At 44.6% G+C, this 26,391-nt stretch overlaps 1 protein-coding gene across 9 annotated transcripts in view; it reads right to left on the bottom strand.

The window, feature by feature from the left end:
• Positions 1 to 1,835: 1,835 nt before the first annotated feature.
• Positions 1,836 to 26,391, bottom strand: part of kmt2cb (lysine (K)-specific methyltransferase 2Cb) — a 65,606-nt gene continuing 41,050 nt past the window's right edge. For 5 of the 9 annotated variants that reach the window (XM_072363561.1, XM_072363565.1, XM_072363559.1 and 2 more), the window contains 34 exons: positions 23,356 to 23,448; positions 23,094 to 23,141; positions 21,985 to 22,125; positions 21,115 to 21,147; positions 20,659 to 20,805; positions 20,420 to 20,561; positions 20,102 to 20,331; positions 19,852 to 19,925; positions 19,120 to 19,317; positions 16,918 to 18,891; positions 16,170 to 16,483; positions 14,487 to 16,048; positions 14,286 to 14,397; positions 14,005 to 14,083; positions 13,856 to 13,916; positions 13,481 to 13,713; positions 11,040 to 12,686; positions 10,669 to 10,860; positions 10,030 to 10,194; positions 9,796 to 9,925; positions 9,487 to 9,634; positions 9,215 to 9,399; positions 8,789 to 8,925; positions 8,144 to 8,423; positions 7,276 to 7,415; positions 6,836 to 6,949; positions 5,627 to 6,743; positions 5,388 to 5,524; positions 5,142 to 5,284; positions 4,863 to 5,037; positions 4,656 to 4,772; positions 4,490 to 4,563; positions 3,890 to 3,998; positions 1,836 to 3,806 (listed from right to left, as the gene is read on the bottom strand). In XM_072363561.1, the coding sequence (XP_072219662.1) occupies positions 3,714 to 3,806; positions 3,890 to 3,998; positions 4,490 to 4,563; positions 4,656 to 4,772; positions 4,863 to 5,037; positions 5,142 to 5,284; positions 5,388 to 5,524; positions 5,627 to 6,743; positions 6,836 to 6,949; positions 7,276 to 7,415; positions 8,144 to 8,423; positions 8,789 to 8,925; positions 9,215 to 9,399; positions 9,487 to 9,634; positions 9,796 to 9,925; positions 10,030 to 10,194; positions 10,669 to 10,860; positions 11,040 to 12,686; positions 13,481 to 13,713; positions 13,856 to 13,916; positions 14,005 to 14,083; positions 14,286 to 14,397; positions 14,487 to 16,048; positions 16,170 to 16,483; positions 16,918 to 18,891; positions 19,120 to 19,317; positions 19,852 to 19,925; positions 20,102 to 20,331; positions 20,420 to 20,561; positions 20,659 to 20,805; positions 21,115 to 21,147; positions 21,985 to 22,125; positions 23,094 to 23,141; positions 23,356 to 23,448 (10,544 nt within the window). In that variant the 3' untranslated portion in view covers positions 1,836 to 3,713. The remainder of the gene's footprint in view (positions 3,807 to 3,889; positions 3,999 to 4,489; positions 4,564 to 4,655; positions 4,773 to 4,862; positions 5,038 to 5,141; positions 5,285 to 5,387; positions 5,525 to 5,626; positions 6,744 to 6,835; positions 6,950 to 7,275; positions 7,416 to 8,143; positions 8,424 to 8,788; positions 8,926 to 9,214; positions 9,400 to 9,486; positions 9,635 to 9,795; positions 9,926 to 10,029; positions 10,195 to 10,668; positions 10,861 to 11,039; positions 12,687 to 13,480; positions 13,714 to 13,855; positions 13,917 to 14,004; positions 14,084 to 14,285; positions 14,398 to 14,486; positions 16,049 to 16,169; positions 16,484 to 16,917; positions 18,892 to 19,119; positions 19,318 to 19,851; positions 19,926 to 20,101; positions 20,332 to 20,419; positions 20,562 to 20,658; positions 20,806 to 21,114; positions 21,148 to 21,984; positions 22,126 to 23,093; positions 23,142 to 23,355; positions 23,449 to 26,391) is intronic. The other 4 variants (XM_072363567.1, XM_072363563.1, XM_072363564.1 and 1 more) reach the window with 3 other exon arrangements.

Genomic DNA, 26,391 nt, shown 5'->3' on the forward strand with positions numbered 1-26,391 from the left:
GTGACTCAGATATTCACTGATGGGATGATAGGCTACAGATTAAACAACGAGGCCAACTGGGAACACGCTACGAATAAATAATAATAATAATAATAATAATGATAAAAACAGATTAAGTGGGGAACAAAATACTATTTTTTTTAGAACACAACAGGCAGATAAAAGGATGGTGTCAATTTCTTGTTCATATATTTATAAACACGTGACAAACTCCACATAAATATATTAAAAAGATTAATTAGTGTTCCCTGGGTCATGCAGGGATTTATATGCCTGCTTTTATTTATTTATTAGTCTTTTATTGCAATGCTGCCTGGGAGCCAGAGAACCACAACCCTGTCCCCTTTGTGCAGATATCTCCAGATTCTCTGAATAGTTGCTGTCTAGTAACTCCCCCCCACTTCTTCTTTTTTAAACTGCTGAACTATTGGTCTGTCAGAGTGATGCACTTCATCCTGTTGTTACCAGAAGTCTCAGCCTCTCTGGGATACTGTTTTTCACACAGTAATACTGACCTGTTGCTGATTGGTTGCAATGTGTTTCATCAAGTGCCATCTTCAGTTCATCAAGTTCATGACTTCAGTTCTACAAACTGAGCCCATCCATCCAGTTCCTTTAACCTCTCAGTCCAACTCAGGGTCGCAGGAATATTAGCAGGTATATAAAATGCTCAAACCTTTCCGTTTCAACATCAGATATGTTGCGCTTTTCCAATTTTAGCAGAATATAACACTATAACAACGTGTTTGTTTTCACTTTGCACAGCCTCCCAACAATTAAAGTATAACTGTAACTATAAATGTTGTAGCCTGCATGTAAAGGTTTTTTTTTTTTTTTTTAAACCACATTCCGTTTCTAACTCTTACAACGAAAGCCGTTTATGTATCGTGATGGAGCCCATTTAATTGTGCAAAGAACATTGTTGCAGAAGTTGCCAAACTACATGGATAACGCTGCACATCCTCTCCTCAACATGGTGATACGAGTGTGTTCAGTCAGAGGCTTCATCAGCTAAACCGGTACAGAGAATTTTACATTCTTCCCTGCAGCAGCAACCATACACGATTATTATTTATCATCACTTGCATATGTTAATGGATTAATAGATTGTTATGCTTGAGCAATACAGTCTCCCTTTAGGGATTAATAAAGCAACACACAATCAAATTCAGATCATAATCTCTTAATAATCTCTCAGCATGTCTTTTTGGACTTTGGACCAACCTTCCTCTGTGACAGACTGAAGGTCTTTTGAGATTAAAGGACTTCCTTGATATGACTCCAGTCTTCAGTTCCCTCCACAGATTTTGCTTACGATTCAGGTCCGAACTGCTCAGTCATGTTGATATTTTTACCCGTAACGCTTCGGTTGGTTTATCCTTAAGGTTGAATGGCGACCAAGGTATCGAGCATACAAACAATTAAAAAGAAACATTTTAAATGTTGAAATACATGAGCTTCTTTCTGCTGAAACCTTTTCATCTGGCCTCATAGTTAAAAAGTAAAGTAACAAACACAGATCTCACGAGCTCACAGTAAGGCCACAAACGGCTTTATTATCAAAACATTTAAATAAATTAAATAATTTTACATACATTTTTAGATGAAATGGCCAAAAATGGATTTAAATTCCTTAAAGTTTGTGTTTGCAATCTTTTTGAAAGGTCTTGATTGACCTCTTGTGTTTGGGTGGCGAGATTTGAGACCCAATGTTATAAATAAATAACCGACGGTGCAGGAAAAAGCTGAAAGATTTCCTTCACGGCTTCAAATTTGTCTCTTTAAAACTCGGTCACCATGAACGCGCCATCAATAATAACTCAAACACGACTTGCTAACATGTAAAATAGTTTATTTTTGTAAATGTTTCTAAATTCAATTCCACAAACTCCAAACTTCATACTCTGTACACTTCAAAAGGCATTTTCAAAAATAAACAAACAAAAAAAAGGGAGGATGGGGGGAGGGAGGGAGGGGAGGCTGAGTGGGGGGGGGGAGATCTGACTACTTTACAAGACCAAGAAAATGTAGCACAAACACACTGGCAGGTAGATGTAATATACAAGAGAAGAAAAATATCCAAGAAACAATTTTGTTACACCCATTCATTGAGAAAATATATACAATTGAGTTTTTCGGAAAAGTTAAAAAAATACATGCCATATACATTACAAGTTCTAAGACTGTCTGCAAAAAAGTTTGTACAGTCGACTTGAAATTGTGCACGCGAAAAACTGCTCCTAAGCGTGTGAATTGTGAACTGTCAGTATAAGAAATATTTGCTGATTAAGCAGAACGCCGTCTCTGTCCAAGGGAAAAAAAAGAAAAAAAAAAAGAAAAAAAAAAAGTAGAACCTACAGCTCCGCTTATGATTCTTTACCATCACACAGTTTTTTTTCTTTTTTTTTTTTTTCTTAAAATCGAGCCGCGACATCATTAAACCTTCGCACCTTGATTTTCAAAGTAAAAACAGAAACAGGTAAATACACGTCGTGGTTCTCATTTGTGATAAAAAGTTAAAAAATTGTTGTTGTTTTTTTTTTTCTCGTTTTTGGAGTTTTAAAATCTAATTCACAGTTCTTTAAAATCAAACCTGATTAACAGCAAACAGATCGCGAAACGATCTCTCGCTATCGGAAAAAGTCCTCCTTTTCTTTTCTTTTTTTCTTCTTCTTCTTTGATTCTGTAACCGATAACTTGTTACGTTAGTCAACAAAAATATTTCTTTCGAGTGGTCAAAGTATGTGTAAGTCACAAAACACTACACTACAATACCTTACTTTTAATACAACAAAAATACTTTGTGAATTATTGTGGTTATATTACAAATTCTGTACAGAATAATCATAATATATACTCTCAAAAACTGAAATAATGTCCATCTTAAATAAATTTCAATGACAAAAACAAAACGGAAACAATTCAAAAAAACACCCAAACATCGAGAAGGTTAAGGTAGTATTTGGTCGGTTATTCCTATAAGTTTTTATCTATGTACATTTTATACAAAAGTAACAGCATGTCTTCTTCAATCTGCAAAAACAATAGCAATCTAAGCCTTCTTTAATTCAATCTCATCAGTTTGAGAATAAAATTCATTCACTCAGTAATAAATACAAAACCTCTCGAATTCCACACAAATCACATGACAGAGACCTATGATAAAACTGACTCATGGAATCAAGTATTTAAAAGTTTTTGTGTGTGTGTGTGTGTTTTTTTTTGTTTATTTTCTCTTTTTTTAGTGCAAGTTAATATTCCCTTCGCAGTATTCATTGCTGTACATTCCTCATTCAGTGATGTCTACATTTAGTCATACGTATACATTAACAGTATGTAACAAAAGGGCCTGCCCTTAGTAAGCAATAAGGCCGCACCCCGCACAGTGCTCTCTCATTCGCTGGTGGATTCCGCACCGCATGTACACCAAACAAACGCGCAGATACATACAGACAGACGGAGGCGTTGTGGACAACGGAGCCTCTCGTATATGGCACAAGTCACATTCTGCTACTGTGTTGAATTTCCCTTCCTCCACCCGTTTTTATTCCGTGATCTTGATGAACCGACCTGTAAATTCATTCGTTCCTCCGTAAAAAGGTGTAGGTCTGCCGCTCGTTCGTTAAAAACAACTAAAACGCGACGCTTTAGTCTGTGCAGAGATCGTGACGCTCGCACTACAGCGAGGAATGCATTTGGGTTTCTCGTTTCGCTCAGTTGATCCACTTCCTGCATTCAGGGGCTCCGCAGTGGCACGCGATCTTGTGCCGGCCCTCGACGCTGTCAAACTGATAGTCGAAACACAGCTGGAAAACAAGGCAGGAGCGTCTGTTGGTGAACACGCCAGACGCTTAAGGACAGAGTCATTTCAAAGCCCAAACATACTCACCTCTTCTCCTTTTTCAACCCTACGAATGCAGCTGATGATGATTTTGTAACCTCTTTCAAATGTAACCACCTCAGCAACACAGTTCGGGGCGCAAGAGTGATTGATATATCTGAGGAGCAGAAAAGCAGTGCCAACTGTTATTTCTTTCCACAACACACAACCCTGAGTGTTTGAACCACTCTGTTCTGAACCTCGACTATTTGATTTAGGCCTGAATTCAAAAACATTAAAAGCAACATACATTTCACTCTATATGCAGCATCCCGCAAACTCCCATACTTAAACAACTTTAGCAGACATCAAAATGCTTTCAATTTGTGGCTCCGCTGCACCGGAATGCAGGATTAGCATAGCAAAAGGAGCAGAATACCATCTTGGAATGCATGATGCAGTTTAGGAAATACGTACCCCGACTACGACGCTTTCAGTCCATCAGTGGTACACTATACTCAACTTAAAAGCCACCATAGATGTGTTAATGTATGCATGTAATGCTAGTTTTAGGATTGTGCGATTACGAAAAGACGAGGAAAAGGAGAAAAAGGTTTTATGTTGGTGTTAACAGGCTTATAAAAAGTCATTTGTGGAATTTCAGAGTACCTTGCGAGCCCTCCAGTTCTGGTGGCGTCAACGACATGTTCGCTGTCAATGCGGAACATAAACACCGCTCGGTTCTATGAGGACGGACGAAAGAAGACGTCACAAGCTGTTCTTTTTGGCAAGTCAAAGCAAACCAAACGTATTACAGCGTTTAAAACAGACACACCTGAGACCTATACATCTTCTCCTTCCTGATGGCAACCTCGTTCCGGAGGACGGTTCCGTTGTATTCGATCACCATGGTTTGTTTTTCGATGTCTCTAGCAGCAAACAGCCCCAGGCCCTGTGGATACGTTGCATTAGCAGCTTTGTATTCTGAAAGGAGGATCCGCAATCCAAAAGCAACGCTTTCACTGAATTGTAGCTGACTCACCTGGATTTGGGAGCGGGCCAAATAGACATTTGCCCTCCACTCACTCTTCATCCAACGGTACTGTGAGGACCTGGGGTGCACAACTGGAGTCTTGCTGTGAGGAACGCCACCTTCTCCTTGGGCCACATTCTGGTTAGACCTGGCGCTGCTGTTAGACACAGCCTGTGGTTGTGGCCTAAATCATAGGAGAAAGTCGTAGAAAAAAACAAAAACAAAACACCTCAGACTTTGAGACAACCTGTGCGAACAAAAGTAAATGCAGTCTTCACTAAGTTTTACCTTATCACCAGTGAGATGCAGGCAGAGCTTGTTCTTGGCTCTGCACGGGAACAGCCAGCTGGACTGAACATAAGAGGCAACTCCAACAGAGGGTTGCGTCCGTAACGGAATGAGTACCTGTCACATGCCTCCACTCCTGGGAGCTGCAGAACAGGAGAGCAGCATAGAGATGCAGAGCATCATTTAGATAGTTGCTAACATTTTGGACGCACACACCCAAATGAAAACATGCGAGCAGTTACAAACCGATTCAGTGATTTTGGTGACTGCGGGGACTGTGAGTCCAAACAGGTCCTCTCCCTTCAGGTAAACAGGGAAGAGCTTCAGAGTGGCTGATTCAGATCTTTTCTCAGCTACTGGACCGAGCACCTTATTCCACACTCCTGATGACAACGACACAAGCACACAAGGTGGATAAAAACAGGACTCTGAAAAGTCAGGAAAACACAATTATCCAGTCTGTGTAAGGATCACTGAGGGCAAACCTTTAGGGGAAGTATCGGTCAGGATCAGGTCTTGGTAGCCTTGTTCGATGACTCTGATGGTAAACTCTGGCAGCCCATCTCCATCTTCAACAGAACACATATAGCGGCAGCGGCGGTTGCCATGGCGCATGCTCCAATAAATGCGACAAGCCTCGTAGCCAACTGGAAAGATGGCTGTTGGGGAGTGGAAAGCTGCCATTTGGAGTGGAGTTAGTTGGCCCATTGCATGCAACACCAGGCTGCCTACCCGGAATGTATAACCTAACTCTGGCTGCTGTACGGCCGTGGCAATTTGACGCATTTCGTCTCTCTGAACGTAGACGCGGCGGAACACAGCGAAGCAACGCAGCTCATGCTCCAAGGCTTGTCCTGCTGTCCCGCGGGGCCTGTGGGCATGGCATAGCATGGTCTTGTCCTTGAAGAATGTGCACTGGGCTTGCAGAGCACAGGTGAAATGGTAGACATTGGTACAACGCAGACGGTGGCAGCCACTGGTGGCTCCAGTCTGCTGGCAGTAGGCGCAGCGTACCGTTTGGCCACGGCGCAGTGCAAGCTCCACGTTGATGAGGGCACCAGCCTGCGTCTCATACACCTCAGTTGACCACAGGGCACAGTTTAGATGAACCCACACATCAACGTCTAGATTTAGCAGCCGAGCAGGACCATCAGTGATCCCATCTCCAAATTGGTGGCAGAAACAGCAGCGTCTCTGGTCTTTGAGTAATGCTGGCGGGCGCAGGGAGGCCCCAAGTTTCTTCAAGAGTTCGTCAATCTTATCCTCTTCTGGGAGCTGGGAATTCCCTCTTGGCACCACTACCTGAACAGTCCACTTCCTCCAACGGAGTCCTTTCTGTCGCTTTCCCTGGTGCCAACCATCATGGGACCTCGGTCGGGTCTTTAACTTCACTGTCATTTTCAGGGCATCAGATCTGGCTTCCAACTTGGGTGTCTCACCTGCCATTGGGAAGGGGATTGGAGGAGTGGAAGGGGGAGACTGCTTGGGCTGAAGCTGAGCCAGGCAGTGAACATCGAGTGAGGACATGTTATTGCTGTACTGGTGCTGAATTTTACACATGCTCTCTGTTTGCTCAGAGGCTGGGAGAAGGGACACTGATTCCTGTAAATAAAAAAAAGAAGACGTTACCAGTTATTCAAACAAGTTATTCAAACTGCCTGTGGTGTTTTTGTGTGGGTGACAGTGGAGCACACCTTTGTTTCTGTGGCAGGTCTGGATTGCAGTGGTGATGACGAACAATAGAGAAGGAAACAGCTATGACTGCAGAAGACCAGGTGTTCCTCAGATTTCAATCGGCCTTCGAATTCCTGAGAGAAAAAAAGATCAAGTTATAACAGGCTGAATGGTGAATAAGGTAATAAAAGCTTAAGCTCAATCGATTTAAGGAAAAAACATAAAAAACTGTGAATATGTAAATGTAAAACTTGGTCATAATCTGAGAATAAATACTGGCGAGTCACCCTAAGCTGCAGATGGGATCTCTTGGTAAGGAACCTGAAGGCACCATGTCCCGTGCCAAAAGTCTCAAGATCACACTTCTAACATCCAAATACTTGAAGTGTAAGGCTTTCAAGCTCATTAACGTAGCACCATGCAAGCAATTCAAAGCATTTTAACTTCATCTATTTGGTACCTTCATGTGAGCAGGGAGGTCTTTAGTGGTTTTCTGCACTCCATTTCCCAGAACCACCACTTTACAGTTGCAGCACCACTGAGGTTTACACCCAGGGCTGGCAGGGGTCCTACCGTCAGGTCCTCGAACTACAGCGGTGCCTAAAACAACAAATGTTTCACAATGAATCATCTGACAACAAGTCCGTTCATGAATGTCTTGATATGAAAAAAAAAAACAAATCAACATGAAAACGTGTCTGCATTTTAACCATTTTACCGAAAAGAAATAGCTCATTGGGATTAAAAATGTCATTTTAAAGAATGTCCCAAACAAGATGGTTAGCAGCACAGTGAACTGGTTGCAGCCACATATACACCAAGCAATTCATATTGACAACTATTCATCACAACACATCAATACCAGGGATCAAACAGGGTAATCTGAAAGTACAGGGAAGACACCTGCAGGCAGAAGCGCTGTCCTCCAAGAAATTCAGTGTGCCACAGTAAACTCTAATCCTGTTCTTCCAATGCTCGTTGAGACTATAAACATTCACCGTATCAATTAGCTGAGAGAACCAGTGAAATCAATAGGCTAACACGTCAGCACCTGTACTACGCTCTCAGTTAAATAAATCCTCTAATGCTTGCACAGAATAACGATGTATTTCTCAAACTGACAGTTTGTATACTGTTCAGAAAAGCAATCACTCATCTGGATGTTCAAAACAAAGCAATTACATATAGAAGAGCAGCGCTGCTTTGTGCATTTGTGCAGGGAGTGATTATGTGTAGCTAAATCAGACATGACATTTCAATTACAGCCTGTAGTACAGTACATGGGGGAATCAGCGACACGCTTGTTTAATTCCGTTTTATTCCCTTACCTGGGCTGTTGGGATGGAAACGGAAATGATGCCCCTGCTGCTGCATCATTCCCTGTGGCCCACCTGGCCTGATCATCTGCCCTGGCCGGCCTTGAAGCCCTCCGGCGTCTCCGTGTCCATGGAAGAACATGGGAGCTCGAGGCTCCATGCCATGGGGACCCACCCTCGGACCACTGAGCATGGATAGAGGAGGCCTGTCTGGGGTGCTGCTGACCTCATAGCTACTGGGGATCTTCACACACAGTAGATCTGAAATGGCTGCCACAATACCTGTGATGTTCTGACGGACACAAACACACAAATCTAATAGTTTAAGAGACTGGGTCTTATCAAAATGCCAACAACAGAATTTTTATGTATCTAATAATTTCGTCAGAGGATGCAAACTTCTGAATTAAACATTTGTTTTGGAGGCAGAAAATGCCAACACCATGACACAGAACTGTTAGAAACAAAGGGCAAGATGATTCTTCACAATCACAGGCCAAAGCTACTCAAGTCAGTTTGCAATCACATCATCTCATCCCTCATTGATTTGCCAGATTACAACTGCTTGTTACAGAGTAAAAGACTAAATAACAAAAACAAAGACAAGCGTTAAGGCTGATTTTATGTGACTGTTTCTGTAAATTAAAGCATTCTTACCTCAGCAGCAGCTGGTCTCAGTGTGATGGCAACAGAAACCAGTCCTTGTTTGGAATCATTAACCATGGGGCCAAAGGGGGAGCCAAAGAACATCGAAGAAGGCTCGGTCTTAATATCCTGCAGTTTAATCTCCGACCCTACAGAAATTAAAGATTAAATAAATGAATACAACAATAAAGAAAACTGCCAAACAGTTATGATGATGTTCAAGGAAAGTAGAAGTAGATCGATAACATGCATTTACTTAATGTACGAGACAACTTTATTAGGATAAACTGAGTTTAACAAAAACATAAACTGACAAAGGAAAAAAAAATAAAAACAAGTCTTGATCTTTAATTTAGTGTTTTGCATTTAAAATGCATCACAAATACCAATCAATATTGAGTGAATGACTGAATTATGTAGGACGTTATGGGTGTTCACCTTTCCCATCAGGAGCAGGAAGCACGGGGAGGACGGGAGACAGGCAGGGGGATGGAGGCTCTTCCTTCACCAGAGACAGGTCTGGGTAGCGACTGATCTCCATGCCAACCACGCTCTCAGGAGACGAGGACGGAACAAAGCTGTCAGGTGTGTCCCTGTCCTTGCAAGTCTCCTGTCCTCTGTTACTGTTATCAAAGATATAAAAAAAACAATCAAAACCGTGCAGCTAAAACAAGTCATTACTGCATGAAGTAGCGTTATTTATCCATTACCTGAGCTCCTCCTGGTTGTTGTGAGGAGGCGTAGGAAGGGAAGCCGGAACATCCACAGTTTTGGGTCCCTGAGCAATAGCACGGGCGAGTAGATCTTCCTCAGCCCTAAACGGGACGTGTAGCGGCTTTGGCACCAGACCTTTGGAGACTGTATTTAACAGGAAAAAAATGTCAATGTGTTGGAAATTCTTCATATCTTACACATCGTTTGAGATACATAAATCAAATGAGTAGAAAGAAGAAAAAAAATCCCATTAAAAGTTGGGAGAAAACTTGATATTTTTCATGAATGCTGCTGCTTGTGCTCACCCATGGCAGCAGCTTTGCTGGCCAGCTCTTCTGTTGTAGCAAATCCATTGATCATTTTCTGTCGATTCACAGGTGGCGGGGTGGGAGGAAGCGATGCCGGAGGGGTTGGAGGATTGCTCAAGTTACTCTGCTGTAGAATCGGACCAGAGCAAAGTCAGCAAACAATGTATTAGACATACTTAATACCAACCCCTCCATTTACAGTTTCCCCTTAATAATGTAAGCAGATCTCACCTTGTAGGCCAGTTGGGAGTAATAATCAGAGACTCCATCTAGTGAGGCGCTGCCAAAAGTACCAGACAGGAGGTTTTCTCCATTGAGCTGGCCGCTGCCATAGGGAGCAAAATGGGCAAAGTTGACCCCAATCAATGGCTCCATAAGAGGCAGCAGAGAGAGTTGCTGTGAAGAGAGAAACCGAACAGTTAAAAAAGAAATGAGAAAAGGACTAGGACATCTGAACCTCCCTGATGCAGGCATGATAATCTTTACAGTAATTCATGTGAAGACTGTATCCCTGAGACCAATCTGCCTTGAGAATCTTCCAGAGGCCAACACCTCTGACAACACAGCAATCATGTGGAATCACGAGGGACACTTAAACGCCTCCAACACGTCGCAGTGTCAATTGGGTGCTAAAACATTCAATAATGAATTCACAGCCACGTGATCTGTGATGTCATAAATTATTTTGTATTTAGTGTGTATGTTTGTGTCAAGTTTTCTTAGAAGTGTCTGAAACGACTACTGGAAAAGTGTTCTACGTGTCTTTATGGGCAGCGTTCATACGTTTCTTTTGTTCTTACAGACATGCAGCAGCACCACCACATTCAGTGATATGAGGAGGTGGTGATTAGATTTAAAAATAAATTCTACCTGTTTGATCTGGGTCATTACAGTGTCTGGGCCAGAGTGCATCAGTTGCCTCTCGTCCCCTTCCTTTTTTCTCTTTTTGTAGCGAGAGGCGGGTTTCTCGCCTCCTTTTGGTGGCCTTTTGTTCCTCCCTTTCTTCTTCTCTTGTTCAGGGTGCAGAGGTCCAGGAAAGTCAGCGGTGCCATCCGAGTATGCCTGGACATGGGAAAAAGAGTTTGGAAAAGTAAATCAATAATACTCTATATGGACAGCTATGAGTCATATCAGTTCAGCCATGATGCGCCTACCATCTGAATTACTTAGCTGGTTTATGACTCATTATGTTCATCACTCCCTCGTCACTCTATAATTGTAGGACTAACACAAATGCTCACCCCGTTGCTGTCCACAGAGCTTTGCCTTAACAAGCTTTTGCAGTCTGTGGGCTCTTCCTCCTCTGAGCGCAGGCTTTCCTCTGACCTCTGCTGGGACAATCCGAGTGGAGGTGTGCTCTTGTTCTTCAGCAGGTGTTTCAGTAGTTCATTACCAGCTTCTCCCTTGTTTGGACTTTGCCCAGCGGCGAAAGGAGACATGCTGCCTTTATTACCTTCTTCCTTAACAGAGCTCATTTCTGGGCCAGTGGGTCCTTCTCTTGGCCCATGACACTCGGTGGCATCAGTCTGCTCCAGCTTTATGTTACTGAGAATCCTCTCGTGCTCCTGAGCCTGGGCCCTTGATGTGTCCGATGACAGACCAGGTTGTCCAGACTGTCCTCCTGAAAGCTGCCTCTCAAGCTCTGAGTGACTGGGGGTAGAGGATCCCAGTAAGGGTGACCTTGACAAGTCCTGGTCTCCAAAGAGATGGGCGTTTCTGGTAGGAGTTGAAGAGGTGTCTGAGACACATGGTGTGAGAGGGGCTGTAAGGTCTGAATGTGGAGTTGAGGGGGTCTTGACCGAATCTGCATCGTCTTCTTTCTTCTTTTTGCGGTTCCTCTTCTTTTTTCCTTTCTCATCTGGGATGATGTTGGAGTAGAGTTGTATAAGAGACTGACCCGCGCCAGGGAAGTTGGATGGTAAAGGTGTAGCTGAATCACTCCCAAATGGTGGACCCTCACCTGACATCTGAGACATCATTCCTGGTCCACTGAACTGACGAGGCCTGGGTTGAGCGTGAGGAAAATTAGGTCCTTGTAGAGCAACATTTTCATGTGCTAGACTGGGCCCCATGTCAGGTGGCATCATCCCATTGCCCATCATGGCTCTCCTTTCACCCTGAATAAATGTTCCAGGCGGTGGGCCCATGCCAGGCTGCATGCCCTGCTGCTGGGGAAACATTGGTCCAAGTTGTTGCGACTGCTGTAGAGGCGGCCTCTGAGGCTGCATGAAGTCCTGTGGTAGATCTGAATTAAAAAATGGCATCTGAGCAAGCGGTGCCATGTTCCCATCTGGCCCCATCATCCCTTGCTGCTCCATTTCCATACGATGTTTCAGGGCTCTCTGACGTTCAACTTCCTGCATGAGCTGTACCCGCTGTCTCTCCTGCTGCTCCCTGAGCCTCTCTCTCCTCTCACGCTCCTGGAAGCCTTCACTGAACGGGTTGTTGTCATCAAACTTCACACCACCTGCCTGCATGGGTTTTACGCCACCGGTTGGAGCGGGTGGTGCTTGCGGGTCTACAGGCATCTGCGAGTGCTGCGGTACATTACCCATTGGCATCTGAAGAGGCTGAGCTGAATTTCCTCCAGGTACCTGTGGAGGCATTAAAGGCGGCATTGCTGGTCCGCCCATAGGCAAAGGAGCTCCAGGATGCCAGCCAGGTGGTGGGTTGGGCATACGAGGTGGAGCATTTGGTTGGCCTGGGTGAAGAGGCATCTGCATTATAGGGTTTATGGGAGGCTGAACCATTGGTGGGCCACTGGGTACCATGCTAGCAGGACCTGGCACTGGGTGCATCGCAGGCATCATTGGTGTCATATTGCTTTGCTGGTGTTTCGCTCTGTACTCTTCTATAAGTTCAGCATGCTCCTTCTGCTGCTTGCGGATCTGAAATAAAACAACACAAAAGGGTTCTTCAGGATGATAAAAGAGCAAATTAGGACTCTAAAGTGCTCTATTAGAGATCAGGAGGAACGTCTGGAAACAATGGCTAAATGTCCTACTATATTTACAGCGTTTTTTGCTAGATTTGTTTTCAACAGTGAATTTTAAGCATCTTCTCTGTCACAATAATTTTAAAAAAAAAACAACAATCAGATAACGTGTATTATAGTCAATAGAAAAAAGAAACGAGGGAGCAAATTTATCCAATGAAAAAAGTAGAAGTCGGTGCATTTCAAGAGAGTCTAAATGTGTAGACATCTCATGTGGAGACCAGCCTTTGTGTTTTGAATTCTTTTGTCTGCATTGTTTGGTAGTTTGCTCAGAAAGAATATAGCTAGATTAATGCATTCCTGTGGACATCATACACTGTAAAACTAATTGGGTGTTCTATATATTGGTCTAGTTTGCTCAAAGACAAAGGATCTAATCAAACAGTACCTCCAATTTGGATTTAAAAGAGACAAAGAAAAGGAAAGAAATGAAGCTATATGCATTTATCTTACCCACAAACTAACTGCTGCAATCACTAAACATATTCATGTATTTTTGCCCCTAGCTGTGGAACATTACTTCAGTACCACTAGTTCCAACATCATCCTAAATAGCATGGCTGCAAGTTTAAACTAACTCTTCTTTAACTATTAAAAACCGAGCTCACAGGACCGCTGAAAGGATGGTTAAAGCAGCCAGTGTGGAACAAAAATGCAATGGATGAACTTGACAGGCCGTGCATTTACCTGCTCCAGCTGCTTCTGCACTACACCCTGCTGCTCCGTGACATGTTTGAGCTGCTCAGCATCTTCCTCAGGGAACTCTCTCCCTGCCTTCTTAGCAGTTCTCTGCTTGGCAGACAAGGCTTTCTTAGACTTCCTGTGAGCACCTATCTTCTCTTCTAGAAACTTCTGCTGCATTTGAAGTAGTTGCTGAGTCTCCTGGAGCCACTCCTCATACTGAGCCCTCTGAGCATTGTCTGAAGAAAAGGAAAAAAGCTCTTAGCAATCTTGGCAGCACAAAAAAAAAAACAAACAAAACATCTTTATATTTTCAGCTATAAAGGAATATAATAATATAATATAAAATAAATAATAATGAAGTGCAAGGAGAGAACTTACTGACAAATCCCGGTCCAAAGTTTGGAGGATTTGGTCTTGCTACTTGAGTCAATTTGCCATCCTGATACCAAGATTGACAAGGATGTTAAACATTTGTAACTGAAACATGCAACATTATATTGTTTTAGAATAACTAAGCAGTCAATTACCGGTCCAAGAACTTGCGGAGGAAGTGGCGTACTTTCAGGACAAGGTGGTACAGGAGCAGGACCAGGACCGGGAGGGAATCTGTGACACAGTAGAACCATGACATGCAAAGGTTCAGCGTACCATAGCAATTCTTCTTTTACAGTGGTATAAAAGGCTGGGTTATTAAGCAGCTGTTACTACATGTATAGACTCACTTTGACCAAACTTTTTTTTTACCGAATTGAACTTTTATTTTGGTACAAAAACATAACCCATTTCTGTAAGAAATAAACATTTTTACCTGCTCATAACCATTGGAGTCATTCCCATGTTGTTCTGAACCATGACTTTATTGATGCCTTTTAGGGCAACCATTTTGGCTTTCATTATGGGATCAGTGATGGCATCAAAATCTGAAAAATCACAACACACACAGAGTCAGGAAGTCACTTTGCACTCTTTTCTCTACTGAGATCTGGAAGCAGTGGCCTAAATTCTTTACCAATGTTGGGGAAGAAGGTATCGCTGGAACGCTGCCGTATCATGGCTTGCATCTGTCGCTGCTGCTGCTGCTCCTGCCTTTCCTGGTCTAGGAGGTCTTGCAGTAGCAGTGGCTGCTCCTCCAGCAGAAGAGGTCGATGTTGTGGATTATGCTGACCCAATGCCTGGTTCAGACCACTCTGATCGACTCCAGGGGTCATCCCGACCTGATGGTCTGCTGCAAAGCCAGTCATAGAGTCCTCTCCTGCAGTGGTGGTGTCAGGTATTGTTTGATTCACTGCAAGTCCTGAGGAATGCCGAGTATCGGTAACTTGGTTCTGCTGGGCCATGAGATTACCTCCTTGATTGACAGCTTCAATGATTGGATTTAATGACTGCTCCTCAGGCTGCTGCTTAATGAGTAAACTCGACAGGACTGGGGTGGAGTCGGAGAGAACTCCCTGCTGGTTTGAGGCGTGTCCAGAAGCTTGCTGGTTTGCCACCTCTGGTGGCCTCTGACAGTCCTTGACCTCGGTTTTAATTTCCTGGTTTAGTGCCAAAGAATTAGAGTCATGATTGCCTGGGTCTTCTGGCTTGAGTTCAGTTGAGGACTGCTCACCTGTAGCCTCTGACTTTGCCAGTGCAGATGCTGAACTGGATGAAGCCTCGGTTTCAGTGTTTGCATTTTTGTTCATGTCTGTGGTGTCAGAATTGTCATCCATGGGATCACTCAGATCCAGCTCCTCATTAAACAGGTCTTTCTTTATGTCATCCAGGTCAGGGTCTGTATAAGCGATGATGTCAAATTTCCCAGACTTTAGAAAGTCATCAAGGTGTAGGTCATTGGTCTCTAGATCTAGGTCTTTGCCATCTTCAGTATCCAAATTAAGATTTTCTAAATCAGCATCTACCAGGTCTTTCACTTCCACATCTTCAAGATCTTTGACTGCTGAGTCTTCTGCATCCAGCTTCTCCTCCACAGCCTCACTGCTGGCCACAGAGACAATCTCAGCCTGCCCAGCAGGGGGTGCCGAGAGGATCATGGATGCTGCAATGTTCTGTGTCTCGTTTGAAGCAGGCTGACTCATGGATCTCATCAACAGAGATTGTTTGAGTTGACCGATTCCTGGCATCTGGGTTTGCTGATGAAGATTGTCCATACTGGCAGAGAGCTGTAAGTGGCCAGAGTGACTGGAAATAGGGTCGACCATTCTGGGCCCCTGATTTAAAGGAAACCTGGAATCAGGTGCTCCAGAAAAGCCTAGTGGCCTTGGACCCTGGAAGTTTGGATCCATGTTGCCTCCTTGCATGGCGCCAGGGGGAAATGGCATGCGCGGCCTGTTTTCTACCGCTCTGTGGCGCAACTCAATGAAATGCTGGCCCATTATGTTGTGCTGCTGCACTGACATATTACGTGGTGGGAAGTGCTGGGGCAGTCCCATGGGGTTTCCTCCCATGCCTTTAGTCATTTCGGCAGACATGGACCGTCTCATTTGAGGAGGTATGTCCTGCATTGGGTGCTGTCCCCTGGGAAAGAACTCTTGTGTCCCATGAGGTCCTAAAACTGCAGTCGGAAATGCAAACCTAAAACAATAAAAACAATTAAAAGCAAACATAAACAAAAAGAATGGGCCAATCTACTGCGTTTTGAAGTACAGAACACGTGAAACACAAAAAAAGTAACAGAAAGATATACAACACAAACCTTGGTCCCTGATGTCTCAAATTAGGATCTCCAGGATGTAGGGGCCGGGGGATTTGCCCTTCATTAGGGAAAGGTAGACGCTGATCTCCTGGAAAAGGTCCAGGAAACCTCATTGGCCCTCTCATGGGTCCTTGTCCAGGATAAGGTGGAGGAGGTCTGTTGAACATTTCACCCTGCTGACCAGGACCCTCCTGGGGCCAGGGTCGTGGTGTTCCTGGGGTCATGTTGCCAGTAGGCTCCTGCGGGCACCTCTCCTGTCGGATGGCACTCCTTTGTTGTTGTTGCTTGAGGATTAGCTCTCTAATTCTTTGTCGCTACAGAATAAAAAGATATTACAGGACAGTTTAATCACAAGAGTAACAAGCCATGTGAAGCATAGAATAATGATGTTTCAATGCTTAAAGAGAACATTAGTACTTTAGTTAATGTTCTTTTCTTAAAACAAACAAAAGAAAAAAACAAGCAAGTACATCACATAAAAACAACCTATTTGCAAAAAAAATGCAGAACTCAAGCAATGTGGCCCCACTAGAGGGTAAAAAAAAAAAGCATCCCAAAAACTGTTTTAACTGGACCCTAAACCTGATTTAAACAAAGTAAAATAATCAAACAAAACACAGCATAACAACACAAATATGACCCTAAATGTCTTAACAAAACAAGTTATCACAAGACCTAAGACTGCAATACACTTTCAAATGTAAGTTATGAATAATGACTTTCCAAAAAGATCTCAGCATTCAGTTACCTGTCTGAGTCGCTCCTCAGTTTCAGCAAGAACCACACCCTGAGCTTCAGAGGACCCACCAGGTATTTGTGGATTGTTTGACATGTGGGAAGGGTCTTGAGGGGCAGTTCCATTGTTACACACAATTGTCTGATCTTTCATTTCCATTTTCTCTACCGAATGTGGATGAGGCGTTATGGGGGCGGGCTCAAATGGGTCATGGCCAGGTGTCTGGCTGGGTCTTCTGGAAGGGGACTGACCAAATCCGTCTTCTGAAACACTTGGGTGTTTTGGTGTATGCAGGTCTGGATGAGGGAAGGGCTCTTGAAGCCTGCCTTGGGGTGGGGAGAAGGGATCCTGACTTGCCATTGGTCCAGGCCTTTGCATAGCTCTGCTAAGCCCATCAGGACAAGGTCTTGGGGTTCCTGGAGGTTGGGCATAATGGTCATTAAGCATTGGTCTAGCGGGCCCTAGCTGTGAAAACATTTCACCACTCCCAGCCCTTGATGTCCCAGGGACATTAGCAAATGGCTCCACTGACACCCTCTGGCTACCTGGTGACTTGGAGAACCTTTCTCCCACAGATGGTCGTGGAGCACCTGGTGTCTGACCATAAGGGTCCATTGAGTGGGAGGGTGACATCCTTTGTCCAGAGTGGGACTGATGAGGGAACTGATTCATCCCAGTAGGGCGAGGGGTACCAGGAGCCTGTGAGTAAGGGTCTGAAGATGGACTAGGTGCATTCGATGACTGACCATAGTTGTCATGTGGTCGTGGAGTGCCTGGGGGTCGAGCATAGGGTTCAAAAAACGGTCGTGGCTGAGCACCGTGTTCATTGATGGATCTCTGGTTACCTGCAGGCTGAGAGAACGGGTCAGTACCTTGCTTGTTGGGACCAGGGGGCTGGGCAAAGGGGTCATACGTGAAATGATCAGGCCTCGGAGTAGAGGGTGCATGCGCATATGGATTTCTAGACATCACTGGTCCTGGCTGAGCAAAGGCATGCCCTTGAGGGTGATGCTGACCCATCCTTGGGGGACTGGAGAAACTGTCATTTCCTGATGGTCTTGGGGTATGTGGAGGGTGTGCATAGGGATCATTCTGCTGATTTTGGGAAAATCTGTCAGTAGGATGAACCGGTCGGTTGAAGGGATCCTGAGGAGGGGGCATTGGTGTTTTAAACAGAGGGACAGAGCCAGACTCATTACTTCCAGGTATTGGTGCTAGCAATGGCCTTGAGTAAGGGTCAGACAATATCATCCTGTTCTGGGCCATGCGCTGATAGGCATCATTTCTTATCATGGGCCTTGAGTATGGATCTCTGCCAGGAGAGCCCATTGGGGGCCTCCCTTGCGAACTCTGACTTCCCCTTGGGGGACCCATGGGCTTCAGAAAAGGGTCATTTTCTCCAGTTGGCCTTGGAGTGTCAGGAGGTTTGGCATAAGGGTCACTGCTTATTGATGTAGGGGAGCCAAAAGACTCATGAGCTGGAGAGGGCCTCCCTCTGTCCTGCTGCTCCATCAGGGAGGTGGGGGATTTACCAGATTCTACAGGCATTCTACGACAAGCATTTGGTCCAAGAGATGGTGGTCTTGGGGTCCCAACCATCTTGGCATATGGGTCCCATGGAGAAGAGGGTCTGGAACTGGAGGAACCTGGTGAGAATACTTGTGGCGACTGAGGCTGGGAGGAAGGGCCTGATGGAGGTGGAGGTGGTGGTCGTAAAAACACATCCTCTGAAGAGCCTGAAGTGGGTGTTCCTTGTAGCTGTGGCCTGGCAAATGTTTCTTTAGCGCTGAACTGCTGCATGGGGGACATGCTGTCATTACTGGGCTGGGAGACTGGGCTCTGATGACTGCTGTTGTTTCCATCTCCCTCTGACTGGCTGGTCTGCTGCTGTTGTTGCTGTTGCTGCTGGAGTTGCTCATTTTTAACTTGCTCCAGTTTCTGAGTGGCTTCAATTTTGGCTTGCTGTTTGCTTTTCTGCCTCATTTGCTGTTGGAAGGGCAGAGTGAAGAGAGGGATTAGACATCAGCACAGACACAACAATTATCATTCTCATGCCAAAAATGAACTGGACCTACTAACCACCAATGTCATCAGGGTTAATGCGGAGGATAGTGCAGTTGTTTAGGGAGCTTTACTAAACCACCACTTCTTAGCTGTCTTAATATAAAGTGGACCTGGCGCTGCATTCGCTGACTTCATTGCATACACTCTTACCTGTCTAAACTTCCATTCTTGTTCATGCTCTGACTCTTTTGGTTTCAAAGGGTCTTTAAACAGGAGTTCTGTGTCTAGTGGTATGTTGGGATCAAACACCTCAGGGGGATGTTGCTGTGGATGGTGCCTCTTCACCGTCTCATTCGACATCTGGACTTTGTTGATGCGCAGGGCTGCTCGGTTATCTCTTGCCTTTTGCTAAACAGCAAATCAATCACAAAACGAAAATATTTCATGAGCACAAGATTGCAGTTAAAAAAAAAAGAAAGAAGAAAAATCTAATTTTCTGAAGTGCAACACTATAAATTTATTTTAAATAGATTTTGATTGGACCCAATTTACTGATAATGTTGCAAGAACAGGCCTTTTTCTCTTTGCCAAGTTATTTGACTTATGTTTTTAGACATTTATCAAATTATTATTTTTTTTATTTAATGTGCCAAGACCCTTTGGCTTCATAGCCAGGAATTTTTAATATTGCATATGCAGCCAAGCAGGTCATTCTGTTACTATAAATCAAGTATCTTAATAAAACAATCATACATTAGATGTTAGTTTGAACGTAGGACATTTACGTGGAATATTCACAATATATCATGTCTTCAGATATTTTAAAAATGAATAGAGCAGACTTTGTTCATGAAACTGGCCTCTTCCATGTAAAAATGTAAAAAAAATTAGGAGAACTTCCTATGTTAATTAGGCCAGATACAGGAGTCCAAGTGATCTTACCACATATGGGGCCCTGTCTTGAGAGCTAGCCTTCCGCCAGAGTTTAGCAATTTGCTTTACCCTTGTAGACCAGTCTGTGGGAAGAATCACAGGAAGAGTTGTTAAGTATTTTCTGTACAGTCTGGCTTAAATGATGCAGTATGAGTACAAAATAGAAAACAAGACAAACTGAAGTGATAAAACTAATCAAAAAAAGAAAAAAATGGACAAACAGGTGAACTGTAACAAAACTTTAGAGCCATATACCAACCTGGGTATTCTTCTTTGAGGTTGGGGAAATTTATATTAGTATATAGGACAGGCGCAACAGTGGCTAGCTCTCCAAGTGTCTCCTCCTTCTCCCACTTCAGTGTACTCCTTTGGGCGTTTGACATGGCTTCAGTCTCCCCCTCTGGCAGAGCTCCAGGGGGTGCAGGGCCAGGGCCAGGGGAGGCCCATGGACCAACTGCCTCTTGAGGCATCTGATTAAATTTTCTATCCCTGTAACATCCAGAAAGTAGAATGACTTAAGTGAGAAAATCACAAGATATAATACTTACTCATCTTAAATCAGGAAGCAGTGAATTACCGTGGATTGTCCGTGAAAGGCATGCGGTTAAGGGGAGAGAAATTTTCGGGGATGCAGGGTCCTGTTCCAGGATTTGTAGGGAAGCGTTGGTTTGGTCCCATCATACCATTGAATATTGGCATCCTTGGGAACATTGGATTTCCTGCACACGTAATTAAAGGAGGTAAATTAGGCGACGGACTTCCCAAAACATAGCTTAACGACAATGTTGGAGCATAGCAAAGTGATTAATGATATACCTGCATTGGGATGAGGCATACTAGTGCCAGGTGTGGCAGGGAAGGGCCCTGGAACCTGGGGGTGAGGCACCTGTGGTGGGAGTGGTTGGCTCGTGCTTGGGCTAAGGACGGCTGTGAAGAGATCCTCCACGTCCTTGCCCTCCAACTCTGTAAAAGAGTGACAGTACAATGCTGTGCGTGTAGGTTTAATACATAATAAGCTGCGGTGTTAAGATTTCAGACGAATTCTTTTAAGATCACTCATTAAATATCAAGAAACTTTACAGCCATCACTGTGAGATACCCGATCTTTAAAAATCATTTAATGCCGTAGAGACACCTGTGCAGATTACAACACTTGCATGTATGACATTATTTAGCAAAATACTGAACAGTGGTCCACGAACACAGTGTGTTTAATAAGTGTAAAACAACACTGGAGCAAAACTTAGTTAAACAAAAAGATGAGATACTAACCTGGAATTTTGTTAAGTTTGCTGAGAATTGATTCTGAAAGAAAACAATGATAATCATAAAAACACCATTATTTACTTTTTTTTTTTTTACCTTATGATAACATAAAACAAGCCTATTTGTGACAGAAGCCAAATTGTCACTAAAACCACAGAACTTTAAATTAAGAGGCTGATGTCTGAGAACTTTCCACAGAACTAAAGGCTCCTTCAACCTTTTAAATGGGCTTTCATCGTGGTCATCCCTCGAGCTGGGTACCTTTTTTTTTTTTATGCTTAGCTGATTCATAAGTCAGTGTTAAGCGGTCAAACAAAAACACCCAAACAGAAAAGACCTTCTGAGTATGGTCAGGTAGAAGGACTGGATTTAAAATGAACAAAAACACTGACAGACCTTCCGAAAGGCTGCAGAGGTATAGCTGAAAACCACTGAATAAAAAACAGTCTGGCTCCTTAGAAACGAAATATAAAAGACACGAGGGTTCAACTCAAGACTTTTAAACAGTACCGTTTCCAATACTTTAATATTATATTAGTTTTATCACTGATTTTATAACTGCGATCTGATAAAAGCCAACACAGATTTTGGCTTTATGTTCACGAATAAGCACTAAATAAGCACAATGAGAGAAATTTAGTTCACAGACGCGTGATGCTGAATGTACTGCTGCCACTGTGAAACAAGTCTTCAAACTTGCAGAGCCATGGTAGCTAACTTAGTAACCAGCAAGTGGATAGTTTTTTCCCCCCAAAAGTGTCTACATTACAGTAAAGTGCGGCTATAAGAAAGATTGTACAAATATAAATAAATAAATGGAGCAGCTTTTAGTTGGTGCGCTTTCCAAAAAGCTGCTTTAGGTTCTCTCACACTGACCATCAGTCACCATCTTGTCCAGTTCTGGGCTGAGAATCCCGTCCAGCGGTTCCTCTGGGATTGTGCGAGGCGTCCTCCGGCCGGCATGAGACTGAGGTGCCACTGGGGAGCCGTCTGCCAGGGGCCCGATGTCAAGACCAGCTGAAGAAACACACACAGACGTACGAAAACAAGTCAAACAGACAAAATGAACAAAATACAAGCAAAAGGTCGATCCTAAATTCAGACTTTAAGCTATTGTCAATTACCTAATCAGCCTGTGGAGTACAATTTAAACAGAGTTATTACAGTTCCCTTTTTCTTTTTCTTCTTCTTTCCCCTTTGGAAAAAGGAGCGTTTTGGAAACGAATGAGACGGGGCCAAAACGTTCCGATCTATTGATATTTTGTCAAAAAGGGAAGACATGCGACCCCCAAGTTATTTCTTTTTTTTTTTACTGCTGAGCCAGTGGATGAGACGCTCCGCATAAACAATGTAGGTTACGAGAAAATTTTCAAATTTAATTACATCAAAATGCAATCAGGCTTCCTTTATCAAAAGCATAAGCCTAAATGTATTCAACAATTTTCTTACACGGCTTAAAACTTAAAATAAAAAAATGTCTCGACATCAAATTACAGGAACATTTAAGATGAATTCTATCCATCTTAAACAAAGAATGAAGGACATGTAATGAGGAGCTTTTCGTCATAAAGCCAAAGAATGGAAACTGAGGTCCTTTACCATCTTCAGAAAGGAAAAGAAACTTGCCAAGGGCACAGTCTCTAAATTGCTTCTAAACTGCTCATTTTTGAAAGCCAGAATGTCCTTGTCAGTTTCTTTGCTATCCTGAAGACACCTTCAGCTCAGCAAAAACAAATTTCTCAAAGGGTATTCTGAGTTTCAAAAATACAAAAGACTTGACACGCCATACGTATGTGAGTGAAAGCGGAGGACTGTGTTAGGTAAGCACAAAGCAGGACTGTTAAATCAGAAACTGTTGAGAAAAAAAAGCCCAGTATGAAAGCAGCTTCACTTCTTTTCTACATGCACACCCAAACAGAGACGCACACTATGTTAGGAAGAACGCACTAAAGCAAGGGGGATTAGTAAGGCCGTGGCACCCTTACCAAAAGGAGGAGGAGAGCTGTCAACCTGGAAGGGGCAAAAATCAAGACCTACAAGAACCCAAAACCAGATAAAATGATTGAAATAAAATAGTGAAGACAGAACAAGCACAAAAACGCATCCAACAAAAAGGTAAAAACAAACAATATGGCATCAAAGAAAATCATTAAGGTGGTGAAAGCATAAAAACAAACTTGCTGATAGTAAAAACCAACAGCTCGGTGACTTAATAAATTGTGACCGCCTGTGATAGATATGACGCACCAGAGTCACTGCTTGGCTTTCCGAGCATTCCCAAGATGTCTGCATCAGTGTTCAGAACATCAGATAGATCAACTAATGGTTCTTCAGACGTCTCTGTAGATGGGGGGGAGGGGGAGGAAGGAAAAGGAAAAAGAAAAAAAAAAATAGAAAGAAAGAAAAAAGAAAACCAAGTTGTCACAAATAATAAATGATGATGAGCGAACATGAGTGATTCTGAACCGTTTCTCTGGAGGCCACATGCAGAACCGAGCAGCTCCGTCTTTATAAAGCCTTACGCAACAGTGATAATCACAACTGGGCACGGATTTACAGGGTAACGCCGTCAGAAATGTGAACTGTGGTGATGATGGATGGGTTTTCGGACGGCCACCGTTGCCACGCTTTGTCTTTTTTTTTTTTTTTTAACCAATCGTTAAAAATGCTAAAGTTCATTTGCTGCTCTTCCTTCTGACAAACGGCGGCACACGACTCAAAAACCTTAGAGCAACAGCTAAAATATCATCACTGTGCGTCGTAATCCAAAAACTGGACAGAGGCCGGTGTCTCTTGAATTCACGAACCCTCAACTTGGACGTCTGAGTAGAGCAAAATTAGGAGATTTGCACGGAAAACCCACACAAAGGCAAAAACTGAGCATTTTTAGTTCGGCCGTTTTTCAGGTTTTGGGTTATTTTGCTTCCTGAACATGTGTTCTGTCAGATTAGAGCAAAGAAAATGAGGAAAACACACATTTGAGGTAAATTATGATACTTAGTGTGCCTCTTCACATATCCCCTAAATTAAAGGTTTTTAGCTTTTATTTTCTTTTTTAAATTGTAACATGAAGCTCCTCGGTCATTGTCACTCTTGACAATTTATACCGCATCAGCAGCCTAAATTGACAACAAAAGGAAAGATTTCGACTGTCAAATATTCCCGGAGAAGGTGCCAACAACCGTAAACTGCAGGAGAAAATTAATCAAGTGTCCAAAATGTGTCCAAAATAAGTCCATGTGCAAGTTGTCGCTCGTTGAACAGGAGTGAAATCAGAGGGGATTCATAGAAGAGTGGAAGTGTTCATACATTCACACTTCGTCAAGATGTGAGCAGGAGGATTTTCTCTTGAAATGGAACGCAGGTTCAACACAGAACGATAAGCAGAGAAGAGTTCTCAACTCGTATTCATAAAGCTTCGTTCAAACAAGTGTAAAAAACAAAGGGATTTGCAAAAATCATACAGCAGTGGCATATTTTAAAATAATAAGAAGCAATAAAAGTGGAAATGGAAAAAACAAAAGGAGTAAACATGTAGGGTGCAAACAAATCGGTAAATTGAATATGAAGTAGGTTTGAATGCTTCTCTTAAAGCAGAGTGAGGTGAGGAGCCCGCTTCTCAGGTGAGGAGCCCGCTTCCCAGGTGAGGAGCCCGCTTCTCAGGTGAGGAGCCCGCTTCCCAGGTGAGGAGCCTGCTTCTCAGGTGAGGAGCGAGGAGCCCGCTTCTCAGGTGAGGAGCGAGGAGCCCGCCTCTCAGGTGAGGAGCGAGGAGCCCGCTTCCCAGGTGAGAAGCCCGCTTCTCAGGTGAGGAGCGAGGAGCCCGCTTCCCAGGTGAGGAGCGAGGAGCCCGCTTCCCAGGTGAGGAGCGAGGAGCCCGCTTCCCAGGTGAGGAACGAGGAGCCCGCTTCTCAGGTGAGGAGCCCGCCTCTCAGGTGAGGAGCGAGGAGCCCGCTTCCCAGGTGAGAAGCCCGCTTCTCAGGTGAGGAGCGAGGAGCCCGCTTCCCAGGTGAGGAGCGAGGAGCCCGCTTCCCAGGTGAGGAGCGAGGAGCCCGCTTCCCAGGTGAGGAACGAGGAGCCCGCTTCTCAGGTGAGGAGCCCGCTTCCCAGGTGAGGAGCGAGGAGCCCGCTTCTCAGGTGAGGAGCGAGGAGCCCGCTTCTCAGGCAAGGAGCGAGGAGCCCGCTTCCCAGGTGAGGAGCGAGGAGCCCGCTTCTCAGGTAAGGAGCGAGGAGCCCGCTTCTCAGGTGAGGAGCCCGCTTCCCAGGTGAGGAGCCCGCTTCTCAGGTGAGGAGCCCGCTTCCCAGGTGAGGAGCCCGCTTCCCAGGTGAGGAGCCCGCTTCTCAGGTGAGGAGTGAGGAGCCCGCTTCTCAGGTGAGGAGTGAGGAGCCCGCTTCTCAGGTGAGGAGCCAGGAGCCCGCTTCTCAGGTGAGGAGCCAGGAGCCCGCTTCCCAGGTGAGGAGCCCGCTTCCCAGGTGAGGAGCGAGGAGCCCGCTTCTCAGGTGAGGAGCCCGCTTCTCAGGTGAGGAGCGAGGAGCCCGCTTCTCAGGTGAGGAGCCCGCTTCCCAGGTGAGGAGCCCGCTTCTCAGGTGAGGAGCGAGGAGCCCGCTTCTCAGGTGAGGAGCCAGGAGCCCGCTTCTCAGGTGAGGAGCCCGCTTCCCAGGTGAGGAGCCCGCTTCTCAGGTGAGGAGCCCGCTTCCCAGGTGAGGAGCCCGCTTCCCAGGTGAGGAGCCCGCTTCTCAGGTGAGGAGCCCGCTTCCCAGGTGAGGAGCCCGCTTCTCAGGTGAGGAGCGAGGAGCCCGCTTCTCAGGTGAGGAGCCCGCTTCTCAGGTGAGGAGCCAGGAGCCCGCTTCTCAGGTGAGGAGCCAGGAGCCCGCTTCCCAGGTGAGGAGCCCGCTTCCCAGGTGAGGAGCCCGCTTCCCAGGTGAGGAGCCCGCTTCCCAGGTGAGGAGCCCGCTTCTCAGGTGAGGAGCCAGGAGCCCGCTTCTCAGGTGAGGAGCGAGGAGCCCGCTTCCCAGGTGAGGAGCCCGCTTCCCAGGTGAGGAGCCTGAGGCGAAAAGCTTTGCTTCCTGGGGTGGTCTTAAAAATGTGGTGATCCACAGCATCTCTTTCTCTCAGTGCATCTTGGATAACATTAGAAATCAATCAGGAGTGACACTGATGTGCAGATTTCTTATTTACCAACTGACAGATTAGAAGAACTTGTGGATATTAAACCTAAGAAGACTGAGATGGAGAGGTGGAAATAAAACACTTTGAATACTTGACCAATCAGAAATGTTCTGTGC

The sequence above is a fragment of the Leuresthes tenuis genome, unplaced genomic scaffold, assembly GCF_036924035.1.
Source record: "Leuresthes tenuis unplaced genomic scaffold, fLeuTen1.0.hap1 SCAF_14, whole genome shotgun sequence".
Lineage (NCBI taxonomy): Eukaryota > Metazoa > Chordata > Actinopteri > Atheriniformes > Atherinopsidae > Leuresthes > Leuresthes tenuis.